Genomic DNA, 26,829 nt, shown 5'->3' with positions numbered 1-26,829 from the left:
TTCAGCTTCTGTTTGTTCCATCATTGTCAAAAGTTAGTTTACTAAAGTTTTTAATACTTTTTTTTTCTGAGTAGCTGAAGTTAAAGTAGCCATCTGCTACTTATTTGCAAATATTCTTGAGCTAATTCTTAAGTAGAATCTATTGTAACAAGGCTAACCTTTTGCTTCTTTAGTTGAATTTGTCAGATGGTCTTTAAGTTCATTAATGGCATTGATCTCATTATGGAAACAGTTTTGTAAATCTAATCATCAGGCGATGGGCTTTTTCAAGGTTAAAGGCACTGCATAATCTCCTGTTGCCTCAGCCTTCCTGCTGGTTGTCAGCGTCGCGTTGCAGCACGTTTAATGTTAGTGGAGATTTTTTGCGACCATTAGGTGTTAGCTGCACAGTGAATAACTGTTAAAGTAAACAACAGCGAGTTTTGCATAAGGTTGATGTTATAATTATTGGCGATTAAGTTCTTCTTGAACAGGTCTCCTATTCATAATAAGAAATGAGAAATGTATCGACTCTTTAGGCTTCACTGACTGTGGTGGCTCTGCACATCCCTTCATGGTAGTGGGAGCTTAGGCTCCAGTGACTATATTGGCTATATGCCCTTAATGGTAATGGAAGCTTAGACACTGGGTCCATTAAAAAAACTAAATTAATTGTATGTCTTGGAGTGAGTTCTGTCATCATTTCCTCTTGATACTTTTGTATTTGTGCCTTGAATCAGAATATTTTCTTGGATATACTGCTTTGTCAAGTCTGCCTACATTATTATGAGCATCTTTGATCTGGAAATTCTGTTTGATATATGTACAAGTGTGTGATGTGCCTTTCAGAAACCATTTAAATAGAACTTTTTAACTTTTGTAAAATTGCTAATTGCATTTTTAACAGTGTAACTGTCTTTTTACTATTTTAAGAACGATGTTTTTATTGCAGACTATGCCTGTTGCCATGGCTCTTCTGAGAGATGTTCACAATCTCTGTCCTAAGGAGGTTTTAATGTTTATTTTGGATTTGATCAAGTATAATGATAACAGGAAAAATAAGGTAAGATGCTCACACAAAAAGAAGATACTGTCCGCTGAGTTTTTCTGTCTGCTGAATAGTACTAAATGTTAATGAATATTCTGCAGCTGATACTTCTGTGGTAGCATTCCTTGGATGTTTCAAAGCACTTTGTGCTTGTTGACATACTAAGCACCTACCTGTCTTCATTTGCATTCATTTTTTCTTGCCTTGTCTCTCTTTCAAGAGACCCATGTAGTTTGAGGAAATGTGCATGAGCGCTAACATTTTCTGAATAAATGTAGAATGTCAAGCTAAGTACTGGGTTTGTTGTTCAGATTGTTGTGTTTGTTTTTTAATTCTGAGAAGAGTATCTGAAAGACAAAGGATTTTTTTTTAATACATGGGACTCAGATTATGGGTTGGTTCTGAAAATGAGACTTGTTCATGAAACCTAGTTGGTGTTCATCTAGTTAAATAACAACTAAAACACAGATTTGTCTTGTTCTATCACTAAAGCGAAGTATCTGAGTTAGAAGCATCATCTTAACTTTCTTCTGACACAGAGCAACTCTGAAAGATAACTCAAGAACCTTTCTAAGATCCAAAGGTGATGTAAGATGCCATCTCCATGCCTAAGAAGCTGCTAGGGTACTAACAATCTTTCCAGTTAAGTACCTGAAGTTAAGTGGAAAAAAGCCCTGCTTTTTTGTATGTAGGAACCCGTCATAGCAACGCAGCTGAGAGTAATGCAGAAAGAGGGTGATAGGAGGCCAAGAAACAGAGGGAGACATGTTAATACAAGCACATTTAGAAACAATAGCTTTTATTTTCCAGGTTTGGAAAACTTTCTGTGATGGATTTTTTTTTTTCCATTTTATAAACCCATGTATGACTGTTAATATACTGCTATTGCAAGCTGAAGATTATTAATGGTTTGTCTGCTTGCTCACACTCTCAAATCCATATTTAGGGACATATATTTAACTGTTTTAGTTTTATGTGGTTTGTCATTTAGTTTTTATTTTTAAAATCATATTTTTTGTATAGTAATGATTCAGAATTTTTCATTCTTTAAAAAGAAAATATATATCCTTATTTTAATGCTATTTTTGTCTAGTTTTCAGACAACTACTATCGTGCCGAGCTGATTGATGCTCTAGCCAACTCTGTGACTCCGGCAGTCAGCGTGAACAATGAAGTTCGAACGCTGGATAACTTAAATCCTGATGTTCGACTGATTCTTGAGGAAATTACCCGGTTCCTAAATATGGAGAAGCTGCTTCCTAGCTACAGGCATACCATTACAGTCAGGTGTGCTTTAATAATTGCTGTAATTATAAAGAGAGCAGATGTGTTAACACCGCTTCTTGTGGTCTTCTGTAGTTAATATTTTGATGAATTAGTGTACTTGTTTGAATTTCGTATGGCAAATTATTTCTTATTTTTGGAAGTTGGTAATGCAGTTTTTTCTTGTTGACTTTATTTTTGTACATTAAATTCTACCAGTCTGGAGTATTAAAAGCATGGTTAGATTGATCATGCTTGGGCATCAGTAAATCTGTTAATTGTAGAACATTTATGAAAATTTTGTAAAAGAGAAAGTGGTAACAATATCTGCCCTATGTTTTCTGTGTAAGCCAGTGTAGCTCTACTTAAACCAAAATATAGCATTAAACAGTGGAGAATTTTGTTCCAGTGTTTCTGCCTGAATCGGACTTCGAGTTCTCTGTGTTAATGTTATAATTTTTTTTTATATATATATATATATACACACACACACATATATTAAAAAAAATAACTTAATTCTGAAGAAAGTAACTCTGTTCTCCATGGTTGGCATTCCAGAAGCCTTAAGTAAATCTCTTTTCATCAAATCTAGCTGTTTAAAGGCTATTCGAGTGCTTCAGAAGAATGGTCATGTTCCAAGTGATCCTGCTCTCTTTAAGTCCTATGCGGAATATGGACACTTTGTAGATGTCCGAATAGCAGCGTTGGAGGCGGTTGTTGATTATACAAAAGGTATTTTTGGAAGTATTTTGTCATTTTGTAAAACTTGTAATGGTAATAGACACTGTAATGATCATGACATTGATATTAGGCTGAAATATTGCCCACAAGAAGGGTGTGGTAGCGGATGATCAATAAGAGAAATGGAGATTTCCATTAACGCTTTGTCCTAGAAAAATTCAAGGTTTTTTGTTTTTAGTGCATTTTGCAAATTGAATCAGATACTTAAAGTTTTAAAATAATTAGTCAACAGCATGACGAATAGATGTAAGAAATGCTGGAGATTTGTTTTAATGCGTTGTTTTCAGTCTGTGTGATTCAGTTGACTTTAGTCAACTATTCAGCATATTCAGTTGAATTCAGTCAGAATTTTTGGCTTTGCTTTTCTTTCTTACTGATCTCTCTATTTTGCAACTTGCATGCCTCTTATGTGTGTAACTTTCTGAAGTTTGGATTATTTGAATGATTATTCAGTAACTCTGCTTTACCATTCCCTATACATAACTTATGTATGTGAGATGTTTTCATTTTTTAAATACTGTCTTTATTTTAAGTGACTGTATCAGGTCTTTGAAAGAAAATACTAGGTAACTTTCCTGATTGCCATCTGAAGTTAAAATTAAATCCTGGCAGATTTCTAGAAACAGTCGAAAATCATGTCTAGTGGTACACATTTTGTAAAAGGGTTTAGTGCCCTAGATTGATCTGTTCGTTTACTTGTGGTTGCCTTTGTGCAGCAAATTTGTGGCAATTCCTGTTTTTAGAGGTTATCCCTATCAAAGTGCTAAGATCTGCAATTCTTTGTCTGAGAGTGGAATATTTTCTCCTGGACTGTTACTTAGGCTTCTTCAGATTTCCTCTTTTTCATTTCCAGGATAGTGGAGAGTTTCACTTGGATTCTTCAGGAATTATTGTTTTGCCTTTTTTTTTTTTTTTTTTAGTGAGGAGTAATTTACATGATCTTACGTCTGTCATTATGTCCAAAGACTTCCTAAACCAGGTAGACAATGGCAGATTTAAAGACAATTTGAGTCTTACAGGTGACTGCAGATCAGAGGGAATTCTGACCTGCTCCTGCAGACTGCAAGCAATCTCTTGGGAAGAAGAACTAGCAGCTTCAAGGGAAGCTTTGCCTTGGGCATCATCCTTATCCTCAGTCTTATAATTCAGCAGGCACCCGATATCAAAGAAGTCACTGCATATGCATCGTGTGGTGGCCTCCTGGTGACGTCTGGGTAAAATTCAGACCTCCACGGGTGCCGTTCATCTCTCTTTTTGTGTTACACAGCTCACTGTTTCTTGCTCTGTAGAGTGTCAGTGGAAAAATTTGCTGGAGGATGGAAAGCTTACTCATCAGCTGGGTTCCTTTAGAATAATCTTCTCACTCATCCCACCCTTTGGAAAGACAAACTGATAGAAATAATGTTTTCTCATTAAATTCTTGGCCTTTTATGGATGTTGTTTATAGTTAATCACTGGCTTGGTAAGAAAAATGTTTGCATTGCGAAGTAATACATCTTTAAAAGAGATAGTCAAATGAGTTGCTGTACAAGCAAGATTGGATAAGTTGCCTGAAATACTCTAATAACAGGCAGGTAAAGCTTGAATGGGAAAGCAGGATGTGATGAAGATCTGGAGGTGATGTGTTACGATGCGAGTTAATCTGTATTCCCTACCCCTTTCCAAAGGCTTTTTCCTCTGGTACAGAGGTAGCAGAAGCAAATACCTGCTTGCTGCAAAGTCACCACCGTGCACAAGGGAGCCTTCCATCCTAGCATCATCGATTTCTGTTGTCAAATATAGCCCTTTGTAGTGCATTAGCCTTTATTCCTGCAGTAGGACTGGTGGCTTTTTAGCAGAGGGGTAGGGGTGAAAGCTCGGAGTGTTTTTTTCAGTTATCCATGAAGAAGGCAGCAGCGCAGGGCTCGCGGTTCTGGCTCTGGCAGCAGAAAGGATTGGCCGTCTGTTGCGAGAGGTCTGCTCCTTGTTCCACTTACCTGGTCTCCACTTCATGCTGGATGTGAAACATCAGCTATCTGAACCTGTTGCTTGTGCCAAAGTTGGCTTTTAAACGGTTCTTATGAAGGAAACTGGCTGATTTTGTTATTTCCATAAAAAGGGAAGTCTGTATTTTCTAGGTCGGTGTGGAACTCCCATGTTTTTGTATCAGCTCTCGACCGGAATAGCACTGAGTTTTTCAAGCTATTTTAAAAGAAATAACTTCTCTGTGGAAATGAAGTTATTTTCTTTGCTGCTAATAGTAAGACTTTTTTTTTGAGATATGGTAACTTCATAAAATGCTTGAGGGAGCATATAATAGCTTGGACGGTTGATCTAAATGGCAGTTTAATTTTGTTTTGCTTCATATATTTTATTTCAAGCACAAATAAGTTTAGGAAGTAAAAAAGATGTTTTTACCCTGAAAAGTTGGTGTTTCTTGGTTCCATTAGACAGCAATGTAAGAGTAAAGGATTCTTCTCTTAGATTGCTTATCCTCTAATCAAAAGCCATTAGGATTTATTGTTCAGTTTTTGCTGCACAATTATATTTGTATTGATTGAGAAAATTTGATTTCTACATAAGTTTGCAAACCTAAGTCTGTCTGAACCTATTTATTAGCTATATGATATGTCTAGCAAAATATTTCCACTAGCAGTACAAGTTTCTCCTGGAGAAGAGAAAACTGAGAGGGGAACTTATGCACAAATATCTGAGGGGCGAATGTAGGCAGCACGGGGCCAAACTCTTTTCAGTGGTGACAAGCAATAGGACAAGGGGTAGTGGGTACAAATTAAAACCCAGGAAGTTCCACCTCCATGTGAGGAAGAACTTCTTTACTGTGAGGGCGGCAGAGCCCTGGAACAGGCTGCCCAGAGAGGTTGTGGAGTCTCCTTCTCTGGAGATCTTCCAAACCCCCCTGGATGCCACCCTGTGCCACGTGCTCTGGGTGTCCCTGCTGGAGCAGGGGGGTTGGACTAGATGATCTTTAGAGGTTCCTTCCAACCTCAGCCACTCTGTGATTCCACCTCCCCCCGCCTCAAGCAAAAACAAGTTTGCATTCATATGCTTAAGCACAAACAGTCAGTAAGTCCTTAAAAGTATCTCCCAAGCAGTAGCTTTTTAAAAAGAAGTTTCTCAGATTCTTAAGACCAATTGCAGGTTGTGGGTTCTGTATTGAACAGATACGAATTTGCTCTGGTATCTGTCAGAGCTGACCAGAACTGGGTAGCTGTGAATCAGTGCAGAATGGAGTTGTGGGGTTCAGTGCCCTTTTGGCCTAACCAGCTTGGTTCTTGTTGGCTGGCAGGAAGAACAGAGCTGCCAGCTAAAGACTTGTTCAGCCTCCTTCTAAGCAGTATTATAATGGAGTTTAACTGCCTGTCCAGCAAGAGATTATCTGTGCTAATTATCCAAAGTATTAAAGGAATAAATCTAATGAGTAACTTCTTTTTGCAAAATAATATCCAGGGTCTGATTCTCCTAATATCATCCTAAATTGATTTACCTCCTCCTTTAAAAACAGCTTGCCATATTGAAATAGCAAAGGAATAATAGGAAGGAGATTTGGTTAGACTAGAAAAATTGTATTTGAGAATTATTGACTGAAAAATGACTGAAACTAGTATGGGAGATTGAGCTTAAAAAATTTAGAATTGAAAATACACTAAATTAGTAAGTGTATATATACATATATACATATTAGGGATTACGAGAGAAAGCAATAGAAATGTTTTTGGAATTTTTTTACAGCAATAATTAATATAGCCCTAATTCTGCATGAAAGCAAAGCCTAAACACGGTCTTTGTTGTTTTTAGGAAACAAGAATATGGTTGCAGACTCTTACAATAACAATAATAAAGCAAAATAGGAGATTATTATTTTATGGATATTATTATTATTGTTTACCCCATTTTTTTAATGCAAAGTTAGTCTGGCAATCAAAGGATTTTTGTAACCTAATATAAGTTAGAAACAGGATTGACTACCTACTTTAAAACAATTTTCTAGAAGTGTATGCTAACAAGTTTCAAATATATTTTAATATCTAAGTATGCTGTTTCAAAAAATAAGGCTGCAGAGGGGAGTATGTTTACTGGTTACGTAAGCCCTGTAGTCCTCCTCTTTCTATTCCAATAATGGATAAGAAGCTATTACATATTCCTGCATATTCCTTTCAAAATTCTGTATTTTATATTCCCTATAGAAAATATTATGCTTTAGATTGTTGAAAGAATACTTGAATGTGTTGATATGGAAGGTTTTGTATTAATGATTATCTTTCTTTTACAAAGCACAACATAATTTATTATTATAATGATTCAGTTGAGAAATTGTAACCTCTTTGTGTTCTAATTCAGGAATTTGTGATCATCTCGATCAAACCCATTCCAGTTTCTGTATACTTACAGCCATTTTATTTTCTTTGCAGTTGATAGAAGCTATGAGGAGCTTCAGTGGCTCCTCACCATGGTTCATAATGATCCAGTACCCTACATAAGGTTAGTGTGTCAATGAATGGCTGGTGTTTTTACTAACAGCAGAATTACTATGTGAGTTCGGGATCTGGGGTCACTAAAGAAGTGGGGAGAATGATCCTTCTTAATTTCTTGCAGTACAAGTTTGCAGATCAAATGCTTACCTACTTAACAATTCTTAGCAAATAGAAAATACAGCTTTGCAATTTTACATAAATTGAAGCTTGTTTTGATCTTTCCACGGTTCACATCTCAAAAATGAATACACTTTTTACTCTTTGTTATATATATATTTATATATATATATATATATTTCTTTTATGTTCTTGTCTTTTGGTGAATGACTGAAGTTAGATTTCCTACTGACAAATGCCCTATACCAATCTAATGTTCCATACGGTAAAAAGATTTTGTAATATTTAGGAAAGAGCAAGATTGAGATATGCTTTGCTAGCCAGCAGTGTAACACAATTGTTAGACTGTAGATGGGGTGAAAGGCTAATGTAAAAAATGTGGTATAACCTCTAATATTGCCTACTATTTTCAACTTTAGCCAGTATAAAGCCACTGAAGCTGATGAGTGACTGGATACCTTAGCAGATGCATTAGAAACCTCTGAACATGCAGGCTCCTAATTGTTATTTTCCCCAGTGTTTTCTGTTTGTGACCACCATTAAAACACTGTATTTCAAAGTGTTGTTTTTGTTTTCTGTCTCTGGCTGGTTTCTTAAAAGATCATAGTTGCAAGATTGTCTTCCCCTTTACTGCTGTCATTTTTTTGTAATGAAAGTAGACAAAGTTACTAGAGCAGGTGAAGTCTAGGAAGGAAAGAGATTTTTCATTCAAATCTCTTTCAGGAGGAGTTTCTTGGAATTATGATCTAAACCTTGTGTATAAATATCTGAAAAAAGATTTTTCAGAGGTTTTTTTTGTCTGCAATTTATAAGATAGCAAGAAAGAAATTTGCTATACAGAGAAGATGGTTTAAAATAGTAAATAATAGAAGAAATAATTATTCTGCATAGAATGTTTCCAAGATCAGGTTTAAAAGAAGTGGAAAAAAAAAGATATCTGTTTTAAGCCCAGTATGCAAATACTGTAGGAAAAGATGGTAAATGCAAAACTCTTGTACAAAGCATAGCTTCAGGGGTCACAGTGTCCCTTTTTAGAAGGGTATGGAAATCAGTGTTTTTGTTCTTGCCATTTTATATCACAATCCTAAACCTTTTAACTTCTCTTAAGACTTTTTTTGGTGTCCATAGGAGGTTAGATACAGTGATGGCTCCTTTTTCATAATTATGAAATATGAAATAAGATAGTTATATTCTCTGGTAAATTAGTAAAGCCTACAATTTTTACCTAACCATTAAGAAACTGTATTTAATAGCATCGTGCTTTCTTTTGCTTTTGCTGAAGATCTAAAAGTTTGAAGTGTCAGTGATAGTCAAGTTTTAAATTTTTGAAACAAATTCTGTATCTGAATAAAATGGCTAATGTTTATAAAAATATTGCAAGGTGAATAAGCTTTGTATTCTTAGGATATTCCTTTGGATTTAATTAAAAATGGTCTCTTTTAGGCATAAAATTCTGGATATGCTGACTAAGAATCCACCTTTTACAAAGAACATGGAGTCCCCTTTATGTAATGAAGCTTTGGTAGATCAACTTTGGAAACTGATGAATTCAGGTTGGTTTTATTTTCTGTGATGTCACATAGTTCAATTTCAATCTTCCAAGCCTGCGAACATGCAGCTTTACATGCAAAGAGCACTCTTAGGTTTGATAGTTAGAAACTGAAGTAAGCCCTGAAGTTGACTATTGTGAACCTACTGAACTTTCTCAGCTATTTTCTCTACTACTATCGTTTGCTTTTGATGCACTGGCATAGCATGATCCTCAGAGATGTTCACTCTGAATCTTTCATTAAATAACGGGACGTGCTACCTTTTTAGCTCACTTTACTTTAGGCAGTCTGTCCTCCTTTGCTGACCTCTGAGAGAGTTATAAGCAAGGATAACATTCCTACAGATAATTTAAATAAGGTCATTTAAATATTTTTAAACCTAAGATGTGATTTGCTTTATGTGGTTAGAGGAGACCCAAAGACAGAAGGATCTGCAGCTTTACCATTGACCTACTCTTTCTTACTGAAGCAGTTTCAAACAATCCAGATAAACTGCCCTTTAACATTTGGCATAGTACTACACAGATTACATGTAAACGTTTAGAGAGTCTTTTAGGTCACTGAAGGCTGTATCTTCACTGTGTATGATTATTCTTAGTATTTAAATGTTTACAGCTACACTCCAGGGGCTGAAGTGGGGAACTACTAGTGGTTTAGTTTTGTAGGATTGGCCAAGTGTCAGGCACAGGAAATAAACAATTATGATGTTCCCATCAAAGTTTATTTTTGCTTCCTCCTCCCCCCCACCCTTTTTAAGAGAAGAGTGTGTGCAGTGTTATTTATATTACTTCTTTTTGCAAGTAACAAATTATTCATGAGGCTTTAAGGGCTTAAATTTCAATGCATCAAGATGACATAATGTTCCAATTTATTTTCTGTAAGGGATAACTGTAGCACTCTGCTGTGCTTAGAAGAAATGTTAATGTGAGACAAGTTAGTAGCCACCAGTTTTAAAGCTGAATGATTCAAGACTAGCGATAAATTTTAAATTAAAACAAGCATAACATAAAGAATGAACTGTGATATATAAATAATTTCTTACTTCTGTGCTAATGTGTTAATATTAATAAAATTGATAATGCTTACAGTTTCCAAAGATGGCCAAGATATTTGGCAATCAATTGTATTAAAGCTAAATTTTCTGATGGAAATTGAGAGAGATACTGAACAGGAATTCAGCATGCCATTTTAGGAAGGTTTAGCTTAAATTGAAAAAAAAAATTAATATTAAAGGTCCGGATAGTTTAATATTTGCACCTGATTCTCTTGTGAGTGCTTGAATGTGCCTTGTTTACCAGATATAGTTGTACTTCTGCTGTGGAGCAACACGTTCAATAAACTTGCTATCAGCCGAGTGCTGGGCTGAGTTGTTGCCAGAATCGCTGTGTTTGCAGCTCTGTGCCAGGTGTTGGGTATCTTTCTGCTGCAGCAGATGCCAACTGTGATCTGTCCATTTGTGTATGAAAGTATCAATGCAGTATGCAATTTGTAGTGAAAAATAAAATAATAAAGCATTGTTTTATGCAGTAAGAATATGTATCTCCAACTTAAATACTGATTAAAATATTGAGTACCAAATGACGTGCATGGCATCGTAGTGATATCAAATAGGATGCTCTCATGTTACTAGTTTATGCCCTTTATCGATGAGGTTTCCAGAACAAATAGGTTTGCATCCTCATGGAATACACAAAGGCAACTGTAACCAAATCTGCTGGTGGGGGAGGCCAGCTTGGTAACAAAATGTTCTGTTTAATGTCCTACATAAAGCTTGAGGTGAAACTTCAAAGATAAAATCACACGAATGTGACTTCCCTCCCTCCCTTAGTTTCTCGTGATGTTATGACACGCAACTTTCCGATTTAGGTATTGAATCTTGTTTTGTCAAATGTGTTGTCTAACTTGCAGCCCAAATAATTTAAGGCCTTCATTTAAAACAGGATGTCGCAAGTGAATTTAAGAGTTACTAGGAGGCAGCAGGAATGAGAGAAAGGCACATAAGGCACAGAGTATGTGCATATTTAGATGGCTTTAGCAGTTTTATTTTGGGGAAGGTGAAGATAGTGTGTCTATGTTAACAATAATCTCCCTTGGTTTTTAGGAACGTCTCATGACTGGAGGTTACGATGTGGGGCTGTGGACCTCTATTTTACCCTTTTTGGCCTCAGCAGACCTTCGTGTTTACCATTACCAGAGCTTGGACTTGTTCTTAATCTCAAAGAAAAGAAAGCAGTGCTCAATCCAACGATTATTCCTGAATCGGTGACAAATCCTCAGGAACCTGTGAACAGTGCGAACAATCACGGACAGTCAGTAGGATTTCAGAGCACCGTAAGCACCAACCACCTGCACGCATCCCACCCAGCTTGCTGTGCATCCTTGCACTGCTTGCTGATTTCATGATGTACCATCTCCAAACCTGTGCTTTATTTAAGCTTGCTCTGCACCTTCTTACTTTGCCTTTGTGCCTTCTACTTGAAGAGCTGCCATGTGCCATAGCTTCACTGATTTGATTTGGCTGCTTTCCGTAGAGCATGCAAACTTCTTGCTCGTTCTTTTTTTCCCTAGTTTCATCATTTGTGTCCTTTACAAAACTTTACTTTTCCCCGTATTGTCTATGAGACATGAAGTGATTCACAGAAATATTTGATACTGTGATGAAAACTTTTTTTTACTAAAGAAAGAATATTGCTCATTGGCAAGTTATGCAGATTTTTTCCCAATCAAAACCTTTTATCATTAATTTTATTATATCTTCAAATATCTGTAGGTTCCTCCTTTAGAGATAGAACTTTAAGAGATAGAAAAGTTGGAACTCCAGTATGTTTTCATTGAACAAATGAATCTACTTAGAACAGTGCTCTGAAGGATTTGTAACAACTTCTGAAAAGAAACATATATTAAGTTTGATAGCTTTCTGGCTTATCTTCCCTATTGCATAATCCACAGTGTAGTTAGAAAATGGATTTTAAAAGCTATTCAGATCATGCATTTCTTAAAAAGACTGCAGCTGCTGCAAGACTAAGTCTCTTTGAACAGGATTCATTATGGAGAAGCTCAACATACAAGAGAATAATAAATAATTTTCTTAATATCAAAAAAAATGCATCTGATACAGCTGAAAGAGAATATGAATATATGGTTAGAGTGTTTCTGTCCACTCTTTTGGAAGGCTTATCTTACTTTATTAAAGCTATAGCTTGCTTTATTAAAGCTATAGCTAGTCTACTTGTGAATAAAATGAGTTTAAATTTGAGCATGCAAATTATCGTGGTAGCTTGCAGGCTGTTTCCAGTAGGGGGAGAAAATGGTGGTGGAGTCAGATCCGCTTAGAGCAATCCTGTATATTTACAGAACATGTACAAAGTCCTAATTTGTTGCACACAGACATCAGAATTAACTGGCAGGAGACATTTCGTTCACAGAATTTTAGGCTGCAGTGCAGTGAGTATTTAAACTTGATTAAGGTAGCCTGAGTGTTAAAGAAAAAAGGCATTTTCCTCTTTTCCTCTTACGCTCTCCCAGTGTCCTGTCCTGTGTAGTGAGCAGGATCAGGGAACGACCTGGTTGAAGAATAACTTTATTTCTTTTAAATGAGCAAATGCTAGAGCAGTTTCCTGATCAGGTTTGTCATGTAGCTGCACAAAATGCTTCAGGTGGCCCAGGATGGAGAAGTGTGAGGAAGGGAAAGGGCTGCTGCTTTCAGCAACAGTGTTGCCTACGCTAGTCTGGAAATACAGCATTAGGATATTCTAACCTCAGCTCAGGATTCATCCCTTGTATGTTCTCCTCAGCTCATCTCTGTTCTACAGAAAAGGCTACATCTCACATTGGCCAAAGTTTGCTCCAAAATGTTTCACAAGAGTGTGCCGAGTTTAATAGGGATTAAATGAGGAAGAAGAAAAAAGGCATTTAAGGTTAAAAGAATTATGAGGCTATAGACTAAAACAGATTATCTGCATACTGTAAAGCAGGCTGTATATTCTGAGAGCATAAACAAGTTAAAAATCAGTGTTGGGTGCACTGTTGTGATGCTGCATGTGCTAGGAATGGTGAAAGTTTCAAAGTTGCCCACTTTGTAAGGTTAAATTCCAAGTCTAAATTCCAAGAGCTTGAGGAGCTTGAACACTCCTGTGCAGTAGAGGAGGAGCAGCCCAGCCGAGCAGCATATACTGCTCTTGAGAGGCTGCAGCAGGGCTCTTGTGTGGCTTTCAGGGGGTTTTTAACAATGTGTAGGCTTCCATGGGTCCTTTCTCTCCCGTATTTTGTGTTGAACAAGTTGGAACACCTGTCTCCTATTTTAATGGCTCTATGTGTAATGTATTAGACTCTCCTGTTGCTTTTAAATTCCTTTAATCCTAATTTGTAGTTATTCTAAGCAATAATTTGCCAAACAATAACTTTTCAAAATAAATACTGTTGTGATATCAGGAAACGAAAATTAAATTATAATAGACTATGATTTTTATTCAGCAAAGTCAACATAATCTTTTTAAAGCCAATGAAAATGATTTTACCTAAATTCCATATGTAGATGAGAGACTATCGCAGTTTTTCAGCAGTGATGTGGATGGAGGGGAGTTGACAAGGCACAGATTTATAGAAAGACTATTCAGAAGCAGCAAACGCTCTTGTGCCCCAACAGTACCATGACTGTGAGCAGGGACAGAAAAGATGCCAACGCTAGATATGCAGAGGGAGCAGGGACAGAAGTAAAGAGGAACTATGTTTGTAGGAGAGGCTGGCACAAATCCATATAGGGTTTTAGAAAATACCTTTTTCCCAGAACTACAGAGAAAACTTTGTTCAGATGGCCCACTTACTCAGAAGTGTTTTCAGCTATCGGGTCACTTTTAGGCTGAAACATGGCATTTGCTATCTTCTAATTTTGATCTTTTAATGCTGCTTCAGGAGGATGATCATCTTGTTAAGGAAACAGTATCCAGCATTTCTGGTCATCAGCAGGGGGTGAAGAGGAAGGCTGATACGCCACTCGGGTCTCCCTTGGAGCCAGGGCAAATACTAGAGAAGAATGAAGATAGTAAAGTCAAACTCAAAATCAGAGTAAGAAATGGAAATTCAACTTGCACAATATTTAGGACATATAGAATAACAGCAGTGGCTTCTGCTGACTTCTCTTAAAGTGATGCTCAAACAAAAGACATGCTGTGTGTATGTGTACAGTAGCTGTTACGCTTACTTTGGCTAAATCATCTCCCATCAGGTTTTTTATTGGCTGGCAAGAACTAAAGTTGATGGTCAATGTTCTTGTTCACACAGCTTCACTGTAAATTAGAAAGAATTAGGAGGAAGGACACTGACCCTTTTTAATTTTAGTGAGCTTTTGTTCCTTTGCAGTGGTAGATATCAATTTCTTTCCCTCTCACCACCCTCAAAAACAAAATAACTGAAGTTCTGTTTGGTGATACTCTTAAGAATTAATTATTAGCATCTGCTTATTTTTTTCCTGATATCTTAGTTCTCAAACTCTCAAGAAGAGGAAGAGATTGATATGGACACAGTTCATGACAGTCAAGCCTTCATTTATCATCATTTGAATATGTTGGAGAGACCGTCAACACCAGGTATGAGTAAACTTTTTTGGAAAATGGTAGCATGAATTTTTCAACTAATTCAATTGTGTGAATTTTTTTTTGTTCCTGCTCTTTATTCCTATGAATTCAATATAGTAAGTTCTAAATATTGCCTGAATAGAAGGAAGTGTGTAAAGGGTGCAGAAAAATGTTTCTTTAGCTTTCGGTATATTTGTAGATAAAGGTACATGTTTTGGATTTTGATACATGTTTGAGTAAGGCAAGTATATAGCATGGTTATGAAGCTAAAAAGCTAAGAAATGAATAAAATAAGATAAAGCTTAAATAGAACCCCATTAGCAGTTGGGTAAAGTTGATTTTGTCAGGTTTCATTTTAAAAATAATAATTTTGAAGATAAACTTCAAAAAATAGCAAGGCTGTTTCAGCAAAAAAGTCTATGATCCTAATAACTACTGATGTTAAACTACAATTTAAAAAGCATGTTAGTTTCAGGGATGCCTATAAGGGGTTGCAAAGTTGAAGAGGTAGCATCTTTCATTTCATGTCCAGCACTTTTTTCTTTCACTGCTTTAATATTCTTGTGAGTAAATATTTGATAAAATATTTTGCGTAGCAGTGTTTCTCAAAACCCTTAAAGCAGTCTGAATTTCATGAATAAACTTCCATTCACTTTGCATATCTGTGGCTAGCAGAGAAATGCCGTAATTGGCTTCTAGTTTCTCCAAAACTTCTAACTGTATTTCTTAAATGAGTTCCTGAAGGTGCCAGTGGAGCTAACTGAGGTAGCGTAGCTTGGCAGGGGTTGGAGGTTGCGTGACTGCAGGGTGTCAAAGTTAAGTGCTCGGCCCTCGAGGAAGGCCCCAGAGGGTGCCGCCTCGCGCCGCTTTGCTGTCCCTAGCCCGTGGTTGCCTCATCCAGAGCGCGCTCAGGCCGTGGCCGCGGATGTGGGAGCCCTAGGTTCATGCCCCTCCAGGGCCTGCAACTTTGGTTTCTGCTTCCTTGGCAGATGCTCTAACCGCTGCTTTTTTTTTTTTTTTTTTTTTTTTTTTTTTTTTTTTTTTTAATAAAAGGTAACTGCTGTCATTGCTCAGCTAACAAATTAAGTTCATATGGGGACATAAAACACAGGGAGGTCTAGTTTCTGGATTCCAGATGGCCTTGGGTTAATGATATGTGCCTGCAACAACCAGCTCGGCCAGGACCGTGTTGCTGTTAGACACGTGGCCTCCACAGCTCAGAAATTTTGTCTAAATCTGAGGCATCTAAGCAGAATAAGGGGAGGGGGACATCTAAGCCGCTCTCGTGAGATTTGGGGCTGAACTGTACGCAAATTTTGCTTTAAACCTCCTAGAGCTGCTTTGAATTTTGCCCTCAGTGTTACGGTCACGTTTGCTGTTAAGGCAAAGAATGACATATTTAGGGCATGCAAATGTGAAGCTGCTCCGCTGAGGATTAGTATTTATAACTCTTACATGATATTTTGCAATGAATCTCTTCACTCAATTTACACACACTATGGGATATCAAGTCATAAACAAAACTCTGCCAAATCCTTACAAATAGGACTTATGGGACGTTCTGTAAGCGAGCTCTGCGCTCCAGGACTCTTGCGTATTAAGTTTGCTCTACAGTTCAGAATGGGTAAAGTCTGGTTTGGTGTGGAGCAATGGGCAGTTTGCTGCTGCTTTGGTAGGTTTTTGTCGCTGTACAGCAGTCGGGAAAGCTGCTTTGAGGTTTGCTTGCATGCTGGCTGACCTCCTCACCTGCACCACTGGGGCATTGGTCAGATGGGAATACATTCTCTTCACAAATGAGACAAGTGTTACTTTTGCCACAGATCTCATTTTAAATAGAAGCCTTTGAAAAGTGTTGTTTTGAAAAGCGTCAGATTAATTTCATTTTCTTTGGTTCATGCAGTTAGAAACAGTTCCCCTTCAGATGTTCTTTGCTTCTAAAATTTCACCTGCTTCCTACTTGGAGCGTCTCGGATAGAAGCAGGGACATATGGATTTCAGACTGAGCAAGGAAAGACAATTTAACCTTCGGGAAATAGAGTACTGCTGAAAAGAGATGCCACACAGATGGAAAAAAATCACAGTGTGTGTGTAAATAAAATTATTTACTCCTTTTTAAAGCAAAACACTTGTAATGTTTCGTGAGCACCCTCAGAAAGCTGGAGTCAGTGCAGACGTGAGCAGGGCAGGCGCCCTGGTGCACGGGGCTCGGAGTTTCCCGCAATTCTAGATGTGTTTGTCCCGGCCCTGCGACTCCTGCCCGGGAGGCAGGGAGCCCTTGGTCCCCGCGCAGCCCTCGTCTCGCAGCTGAGGGTCACGTCCCCACATGTCACATGTGGCCTGAGGTCATCAGCCAAGCACAGCCTGCGAGGAGCAGCTGCAGAGAGGAAGCTCGAGCTGGCTCCCAGTGCTGCTCTGTCTGTGCGTTCTCCCCCGCCCTCTTAGGATGATAATTTCAATTTGCTCAAATTGATGTGACCCTCAGAAAGCCAGGAAAATTTTTTCCTTAAAAACTTTTGTTTTCTGTACACTTCTGCTCATGGAAAGGTTAGAGTTGAGACATTCTTCAAGGGTAATAAATGAAGCCTTGTGCTACCACTCCATCAGGATTGCAGATTTTGGTGCTATAATTAAATCCCCTTTTCATAGTTGTTCAAATAGAAAAAAGTTTCAAAAGTTACTAAAACATCCTGTCTACAATAATGAAATGGTGGACTCAAATAGTTATGAAGGATTCTGACCATTTTTTGCAAGAATTTACTAAAGCAAAAGGGCAGGTGTGAACTGTCTGAAGAAGTTTCCTATGCTGATCTGAATACTGTGCTGCAAGAACCAGGGATAAGGCAGCCTCTTCTGAGCCTCTGAAGCCACGCAAGGTCACGTCTTAACATGAGGACAGATTTTTACTTCCTGCTAAACCATCAAAAATAGTGAGTGGTTGTGCTCCCTACTCTGTTTTAAATCAAAAGAATCTCAGGATCAGATGTTACATGTTTTCTATTGTAAGCTGTGGGTTTCACACTGTGCGTCACACTTAATGTGAGTATCCTGCATTGTTCAAACAATTTCAGTGAAGTTGGAAGATTAACATGCACTACCTTAATATTTCCCTGATCTTAAAGCACGGTGGTGCTTCAAAATAAACCTCTCTAAAAACTTATCCTGTATGTATCAGTATATATTAATTAGACCCTTTTTTTTCTGCCTACGAAAGTGAATGCCTAACTATAGTAAATGCTTAGTTATAGCACCATGTGATCTGCCAGTGAAGTTGTGCGTTGTTGTGGCTCAACAAATCATCCCTAATAATTGATTAGAACCTCGCCAACCACTTTTGGTACTTCAGGAACCAAAATGGAATCCAATTCTCTTGCCCTTTTTTTTGCCAAAGGGGTAAATTAAAAAGGTAAAAATAACGTTGAAAACGTGCTAAGAGTGTGCTAGTAAATATGAAGGTTCTCTTCATGCATTAAGTTGCTTTCCTGACTTCGAGCATGTGGTGCAAAGCTCAGCACTTCAGGTGCGGTGGTTGATGGGGCTTCAGTCTGAACCACGTGGAGAAAGTCCAGTCCTCCGCAATGGAGCCCAGTTATGCAGGGCAGCTCTAAGAACACGATTGTCTCTTACTTCTGGGATACAACAAAACACTGACAATGCTGGGGCTTAGCTTTACTTTTTAAGGTGGATAAAAGTTGTTAGAAGAGTTCTGTTAGACTTCTCTTCAATAACATACAAGATTAATATATTGTCTGTTTGATAGTATCCATTATACTCATGTTGACTTTATTACCTAAAATATAACTGCTTCCAAACTGGTAACTCCTAGGTTTTGAGGTTCTGTAGCTAATTTTGCAGTGCTGAAATAGTATATGGTTAATTTTATGCTTCATAAAGAAGGGTGTATTCAAATTCTTTATTCTAAAGTACATGAAAGCAGCTTTAATACAAATATAAATCCTGTAGATAAAGTCACAGCATAAATGAAAGTGCATAAAAAAAGTGCATCAGAGTTCGGCTGCAGAATCTCAGCTACTCTAGTTAGTAAAAACAACATAATGTTGTAGCTCTGCCTGTCTGGGAGAAGTGACTGTTCATTGTCTAACCCAGAAGCCAGATACAGTTAAATTTTTCAAGTGCCTAATAACTGTCAGAGCCACAAAATGTTCTGAACTGACTTACTGAATAGAAAGTTGCCTTCTCTTGTAAATTTTCTAGAATATTACAGTAAAAACAGTAAACCCAACACAATAGTTAAGCTACTGTTTTAATGCAGTTTTAATGCATTTAGCAATACAGTTGCTAAATGAAAGATATAATTAAAACAGTTAAGTCAATTATTTTAAAATCATCTTAGCAGAGAAAAGGGGTAAGTTCTTGTCTATCTGGTTATAAATCTCACTGAAGAATTTTAAGAAGTCAAGCAAATCTGCAAATTGTTAAAATATATTTAAACAAAATTCACTGATCTGTTCATCTTAATCTCAGAAAAACTTTTTTCTTTTTTTTCTTTTTTTCTTTTTTTTTTTTAATGAGAACAAGACCATACTCTACTAGATGGAAAGCTGACATTGTAAATAAACAATTTAAAAAGTCTGTTTAAGCCACATGACCAAGATGCTTGCGTCCTGGAAACTGGAGATTAGTTACACTTGGTAACTTCTGTGTGTGGATTTCATTGATGTTTCAACAGATGCAGACGTGCAGCCTCAGAACGAAAGTCTGAGATGTTTCTAGGGTAACATTAAAAGAGAATAGTGGAAATAAGGAGAAGCAGGACACTAGAGAAAACAGCTTTCAAGATCTTTTCAGCTTTCTCGGTTGTATGATCTTTAGAGAAAATGCTGGCCAGAGCTGCAGGCCAGCTGTTGGGCAAAGAGAAGAAATGATTTTTCTCATTAGCAAGTTCTCTCTGGGTTCTGCAGAGCCTCGCTAAGTGCTACCACGTGTGTGCTGATGCTCTTCCCAGCCGTGAGCGTGGTCACCGTGCTTGAACGCTGGCCTCTCCCCAGCTGCACACTCCGGCCCTTGGCCTTTACTCTGATTTGCAAAGTTAGTTTCTCCCTCCGTGACGGTTGAGTAAATCAGGTGCAAATTGAGTCATTTTTAGCAAGTGTCTATTTGGAAAAGTCCTACTCGAGCCAGCAGTTTTAAATAGATTGTAAATGCAAAGAAACAGAGACTGTAAGTCTGTGGTGTCCCACCCTACCCCCACAAAATCAGAAGGAGAGGAGGCACTAGTTGGAAGATCTTTCGAGAGCTTGTTTGGGTTCAATACAAAGTAAATTAACTAGAAGCCCCTACCCACCGCTTTGTATTCAATGTTCATGCACCCCAAAAAAAGGAAAAATATTTAGACAATCAAGGAACAAGATGTTTTAATTACCTGACAGCAATTCAGCAATTTTTTATTTGCAGGAAAAAAAAAACTTTAGAACTTATTAAGGTTTGCAACACTTTTATTCCAAAAGTAAGCTTTACAATCTGGCGGTTTTGTATTTTGTTATTTTGCACCGTGCTTATGATGTTTGTGCACCAGGGTCCTGCTCTTTCCCCCATGATTTAGCCAATCCTGTCTCATTTAAACCCCGCTCCCATCTAGCTGGAAGGCCCCTAGTTACGTTGGACCCTGTGTGTGCAGCCCCGGGGGAGAGCCAGGCGGGCAGACGTGCGTCTGGGCCTTGTGTTCCAAGGAATGCCGCTGGCCACCTCACAAGGGAGCTCCTGGGCTCGCCCGGCGTTTGCTGTGCTCCGGATTATGAGAAACCCGGGTCCATCCTTGCTCCCCACACGAGAGGAAATGGCTTCCTGCAGGGAAAGGGAATGCTTGGAGTCTCCGGGCAGCCCTCTCCCCCGGTGATGGCAGCGAGATGTTAATGCCCTTTGAAGTGATTCCCGTTTGGCCAGGCTCTTCTACGTGGCAGGTTCCTGGCACAAGATTTGAGCAGCTATTAATTAAAAGGAAATTATGAAGAAGTGTTCTGCCACTTCAACACCCATTCTTTTCGAGGGTAATTTTACAGCTGCAAATCTGTAAAATGTTTTGTAGAGCTTTTACAGAGTGGTGCATTTTGCTACCGGACATGGTTCTCCGAGTGGATACATCCATTCTGAGGCATCGTCCATAAGCAGTATACTTGAGTGCTAGTTCCAAAGGGCTCTTTGGCAGTGTGAAGGTTGTTCTGGGTAGCGGCTGCTCTTGCTTTTAAAAAGCACAACTTTTCTCCTGTCAGTGAGTTCTGTGGAAAAAATCGCACTTACTATTGTTTTGGTAAAGATTTTTATAATGACGCTTTCTCATTTCCTACCACCCTTGTAGCATATTGCCACTGTGTCAGTAACCCCTGTGTTATGCTTGGATTGCTTTCCCCTCTTCCCAAACATCTTCCTGCCCATTTCAGTTCCTAGGTGCTCATCAGTGCTCCTTCTGTCCTGTTGACTTGGACTAGTGTCACAGTTGCTCCCTAACTTGCTCCAGTCAACATCATTTAACCTGAATTTTTGGTGACTTAGCTGAAATAAGTTCAGAAATGATTTGGTGAATGGTGCATGAGAACAGTCAGCAGCAGGAAAGGGGCACAAGCCTCAGGGCATCACCAGCATCACCAAGGGCATTGGGTGCCTCCCTGGTGCTCACGGGCACTTTGCCCTCAGAGCTCCTGCTGCATCGACCCGTCCCCTGTTACTACTTGTATGGACTAGTGTTTTTTACAGCACAGAGGCTTCCAGGTTTTTACAACAAAACAGGCTTCTTTTCTGATGACCCAACTAAGGTGAGCTCTTCTTCCACAATAGAGTCTTCTACCTAGTGGGTGTTTTTATCTGCTTGTTCCTTATTAAACGAAAGAATTCCTACTTGTTTGAAGTTGCTTGCTTTTGAGGAATGCCCTCGGATTCCGAGGGTAGGTTTTGATGCGGATAGAAGCTCCCTCAGAGAAATCTAACTAGAAGCAGTTCAACAGTGAAGCCATCTCCTGCCTCGCTGTGTGCTGTCTGCCTTGTGGAGAGCTGCTCTGGGTAAGAGCAGGTGCAGAGCAGAGGCAGTGACTTTGCATGGAGTTCAGCGAGCCAAAGTCTGACTCTGTGTGCCTGTCTTATATCTGCCATAATATACAGCAAAAAGTTGTCAATTCTAATGGCGTAAATTCTGATGAGAAACGTTTGCATTGCTAACGTACACTCATTGCTGGATCATCCTGGTAAATTCAAACTTAAAACTTTAAAAAAATATTTGCCTATTCAGAGATGTTAAGTTTAGGAGACTATTGTGCTCTATACTGATCTCCTTTATAACATTAGCAGAATTTTATATTGCACTGTGTTCAGATTTTGAACCCAGGCATCTTTTTAGAAAGACATCACTCTTGATTCTGATGGTTTTCAGTAGATTCTACCCTGTCCCATGGTAAGGTTGATTACCCTTTACTATGAAGAACGTGTGTTTTATTTCTATTCTGAATTTTAAAAGTTGCTTACAGATGCACTGTGTTGTCTCCTTCAGCTGTATTTCAAAATGAAACATACTATTGTATAAAAGCTTGCCTATGTATAGGCAATTGATTGCCTATATTAAAGTGATTGCTTTTAATCTTCTTTTGGATAAGCTAGATACATTGCATAGGGATCTTCCTTGGTGCCCGTTTGTCATTCTGAAGTGAGTTGGCTCTGACCTTCAGGAATAAGGCATTACCACCAGAGAATTGTTCATGATCTTAAAATAAGACGTTTTAAAAAATGTGCTGGAAAAAATGGTATATGATGGCATGCAACAAGTTTCCTTGCTCTTTAACAGGGATATTTTCACCCCTCAAAAAAAATGAAGGGGAAAAAACTCAGGCTGCTGAAGGGAAAATCTGCTTAGGTAAAAGCTTTAAAGGAAGAGTTGCCTCGAGAAATCTGGTGCTCTGATGTGCTTGCTTGAAGCACTTACCTAGGATATTTCATTTCTGCCTAAACCAACTCAACAAATATTTCAAGTGTTTACCCTGATTAATTATGCTATTCTTAGATCATTTCCCTTTAATCTCAACTGTTGAAGCTATTGCAGTTTATTTGAAATAATGAGATATTTAATGAGCCAAAAGGAAAATGAGAGAGCAGCTGTGGAACTGAGAGGCTATGGATCAAATTCCCTCTCCACCAGATACAAATATAGAGCTCACAAAGTATCTAAGTAGTCATACTGCATGTGTGCAACCCATGCTTGTGGAGATCAGTAACTGCCTTAGGGATTTGCTTTTCATTTAAGAACAAAACTTTAAATAAATTTTAAAGTAGACTAAATTAATTCTGAGAGGCACTTATTTTGAGGGAAAAAAAAAAAACAGTCCTTTTCAGCTGTTTGGCATAAAAAGGTTTGTATATACTTGTAGAGAACTTACTTTCTGTCTGAAAGGAGTTCACATCCCAAAGCTGCACTAGAGTGTATGTCACTCCTACACTTCATATTTTTCATGAGTAGCTATTTTCTCATAATATAGTAGGTATCTACTGTGTAGTAAACACAGTTTCCTACTGTGCTTAAAGTTTGGTTTCTCGAAGCTTTCAGTTTCTATTGCATCTTTCAGTTTCTTAGCTCCACACAGCTCTAGATAATCTGGGGTGCACTTAACGCTTTTGATCTATTTTCAATGAAATCGTCAGTAATATGGAAACACAAACAGCATGTTTTGGTCCTTTTCTGAATGTTACAAAAGGTACTGGTACCTGCAGACTGCATGTTTACATATTAGATGCCAGGGTAGGTTCTGACGAACGTCTCAAAAATTCTTCAGTTTGAAAATCATACAGATTAATAATTAATCAATTTCTGTCATTTTCTTAGGTAAAGAACAGTCTTCGGGAGAGATAACCATGCACCCTGTCGCAGCAGCTCCACTCTCTGTATTCAGTAAAGAGTCGAACTCCTCAAAACACAGTGATCACCATCACCACCACCACCATGAGCACAAGAAAAAGAAGAAGAAACACAAGCATAAGCATAAGCATAAACATAAACATGATAGTAAAGAAAAGGAAAAGGATCCTTTTTCTTTCTCTAACAGTCCAGCAAGCGCACGATCAATCCGTTCTCCATCCCTTTCAGACTGATATCAGTGGCTCTAGGATACAGCTTGCAATATTCTGAATACTTAGAAGGATGGGTATAACTATAGCTTCGATCTCTTTTTTATGGATATAGGAATATGTGAATTGCCCTAGCAATTCTGCAGTTCTGCCACAATCCTAATTGAAGTCTTCTATATGCATATGCAGTTATTGAAATAATCAGACTGAAAAAATGATTGGTGATTCTCGGTCATTTTGTATTTCGCTGTTTCACCTACCACTTTTTTTTTTTTTTCTCTCTCTCCTGTCTTCTTCATTTTAAACAAAGAAAAGAGCCCTATATGTAAGAGCCCAGTGACAACTGGCAGCCCCCTGCACATCATGCTGACCATGTGTACTGCCAGAACCAATTATGTTTTAATCCTCTGAAGAACGCTATAAGGCAGAGGGTGTTTCAAACAGAAGCCAGAGCTTTGGTGAAGTGCTGTTTCCAGCTGTTCCCAGTGCTATTGTCTAACGAAGGGTAGACCTCCTGAGAAGACAAGCATTCTCTGTAGTCTTCAGTTGAGCTGTTTCGGGCTTTAACCATTGCAATTTAATGTCGGAATTTTAAGAACGACTTATGGAACACTTGTTTTTTTCAGATACTAAAACTCTTAAAAATTCCAAGCTGCTTTTAAGCTGCAGGTATTTATTATGGACATGACCCTTTGAATATAATGACTTTGCAATTATGTTTTTGGAATTTTAGTAAAATGCTTAATGCATGTTTTGTCCTGTAATCAGACTTTTAAAAATCCAATAAAGTTTGCAAATTATTTTGACAAAGGCAGATTTTTTTTCTTTAAGCTTGACATTGGAACATGCTTTTGAAAAATGGCTTTGCTAAAATTGAAAAATATTTTTGAAAAGCTACATGTAGATTTAAAACTATGTATTTCCTTCTGCTCAAGTGTGCTTTCTTGGAAACATTCTATTGCATCAGTTGATGAATTCACAGGGACTTTTAAGTACAGTTGAATTTCTTTTGCTGTGTTTTATGCAGTGTAATATTTACACCCAGCAAATGTTTTATTTAAAAACTCAAGTTTTTAAAAGCTCTAATAATAGAGGTACAATCTCTGCCACTCTTCATGTTTTCTTTATTTGTACATAGAGGCAGTGTTTTATTTCCGTGTGCTGATTGACTTCTGTTGCCCAGAGTTCACACTTCATTCATGTAAGATGGTTACATTTGAGTTAAACATTTTATTTACAATTTTTCATGAACGCCTGTGGGAGAGACTGATTCTACTTCTAGGGCAAAGAAAAAGAGTTCAACAGGGACCCAGGAAGGTTTTTCTAAAGCCATATTCTGTTTCATAAACGTTAATAAATGCTTTTTTATTGTATACCTGCTGTTGAATCCTGTAATTCTTGTAATAACTACTCACCTGTAGAATGAGAAAGACAAGCCGTAGATATAAGTATTTTGTAATATACCTATGCTTATTTTGTTAATCAGAAACCCCCTGTGGACACTTTTGTTAATTGGTTTGCTCCAAAGACGTGTAGATCGTGTTTGGGGGGAGCTTAGACGTGCTGGAACCAGGCCGCATCGCAGTGTCTCTGTGCGATGCGGCGCCCATCGGCCCTCATGGCGGGTGAATCCCCCCTTGGCAGCTCTTGATTCCCCTCCAGCTTGTAGCTCTTGGGCTTTCGGTGAAGCAAAGGTGCAAAGGAGGAGCAAGAGGTCCAAGGGGGAGGAGAGGGACGTCTGGAGTCTCTTCTGGGTGGACGGACAACACGTGCGGTTGAGTTTACATCTCCCCAAGCCAGCGAGCTGTTGTGTTAGCACCACAGGACAGGTTCATGAGGCCATAGCAATAGCTCTGCGGAAATATTTTTAGCTCTTTTTCCCTTGGCTAAGGAGTGAGGTAACGGTGCCAGAGGTGTTTGTGGGAGACCTGGGCTAATAAGCAGTGAAAGGTGGCATTGTTTGGTGCTGCAGAGGCTGATGCATTTATATTTTAAAAATGAGGTCATGGATAATGTAGGCCAATGTCGTTTTTTACGTTTGGAGATGTGGATTTGCACCTTATTACATTGAGGGGACATGTATTGTTTAGTGATAGGGGCACAGAGCTGTAATGCCCTAATTCTAAATGTAATGTCCATGAATTCTAAAATTCATGTATCTGTCTGTATGACCCCTGGCAAATTGTTGGACATAAACTAAGGGAATATGGCAAAGATGCAATTGCTGGAAAATGCTGTGGGAAGAAAGGGTGTAGAAGACCCCAAGGGCACCTAATGGTGGTCAGCAAGTCTTTCCTTGGAGGTGTTTAGGTAGCAGATGGGCAGGTGTCGCCTGGAGGTGGTTTCAGTATATTGGGTCCTTGGATTAGGTGACCTTCCCATGATAGCTGGTTTTCATGGTTTCTTTGATCTTCCTTTTCTCCATCAGAGAAATTCCTGCAGTGACTCCCTGGATGTTTTGGGTGGGGAATCAAAAGGCTGTGCCTCCAAAGAGCTTAGAGACTGCAGTTTAGCTTGGACTTGCTGGGGTTTTTATTGCTTTTTCTTCCTCCTTAAAACTTTGACTATTTCAAAGTTTTAACCTTTGGTCAATTCAGTTAAATCCTTTGGATTTGGCTGGTGGATTAAGCTCTTTATCCTCTTCATAATCAAACCTGATAGATGGACTGTGACCTATGTGGTTTCTTTAGTAAAGATTGTGATTTATCAGCTTAAACCTCGGGTTTCTGGCGTGCCCTCCTTGAAACCGAAGGAGAAATGTTTCATCTGAGCTGGGGTTGTATCTGACCACTGGAGGAATATGCCTCACAAATATAGAGTGTTCTTGAAACACTCTACATGTTATTGAAAGCATGCAGATGTTCTTGAAAGCGTGCAAAGAGGTAAAAGTCTGGAAGTTATTGTGGTATTTCAGATTTTAATGTGATTCCTTTATTTTGTTCATTAGAAAGTGTAAGGCAAATATATAATATCAAGCTACCTATCTGAAACTTCAGTATTGGCTTGCCATTTGTCTTGTGGTTTTT

At 38.3% G+C, this 26,829-nt stretch overlaps 1 protein-coding gene across 1 annotated transcript in view; it reads left to right on the top strand.

The window, feature by feature from the left end:
• TAF2 (TATA-box binding protein associated factor 2) overlaps positions 1 to 24,059 on the top strand; it is a 50,543-nt gene extending 26,484 nt beyond the window's left edge. The window contains exons 18-26 of the mRNA XM_010217114.2: positions 932 to 1,042; positions 2,121 to 2,314; positions 2,883 to 3,022; positions 7,441 to 7,510; positions 9,064 to 9,173; positions 11,272 to 11,501; positions 14,082 to 14,234; positions 14,650 to 14,755; positions 23,562 to 24,059. Of these exons, the coding sequence (XP_010215416.2) occupies positions 932 to 1,042; positions 2,121 to 2,314; positions 2,883 to 3,022; positions 7,441 to 7,510; positions 9,064 to 9,173; positions 11,272 to 11,501; positions 14,082 to 14,234; positions 14,650 to 14,755; positions 23,562 to 23,827 (1,380 nt within the window). The 3' untranslated portion in view covers positions 23,828 to 24,059. The remainder of the gene's footprint in view (positions 1 to 931; positions 1,043 to 2,120; positions 2,315 to 2,882; positions 3,023 to 7,440; positions 7,511 to 9,063; positions 9,174 to 11,271; positions 11,502 to 14,081; positions 14,235 to 14,649; positions 14,756 to 23,561) is intronic.
• The last annotated feature ends 2,770 nt before the right edge of the window (positions 24,060 to 26,829 follow it).

This window comes from Tinamus guttatus, unplaced genomic scaffold (assembly GCF_059628265.1).
Source record: "Tinamus guttatus ecotype Peru unplaced genomic scaffold, ASM5962826v1 Tinamus_guttatus_pri_ptg000492l, whole genome shotgun sequence".
Lineage (NCBI taxonomy): Eukaryota > Metazoa > Chordata > Aves > Tinamiformes > Tinamidae > Tinamus > Tinamus guttatus.
Note: the sequence above shows the minus strand (reverse complement) of the source record. Positions and strands in the feature narration are given on the sequence as shown.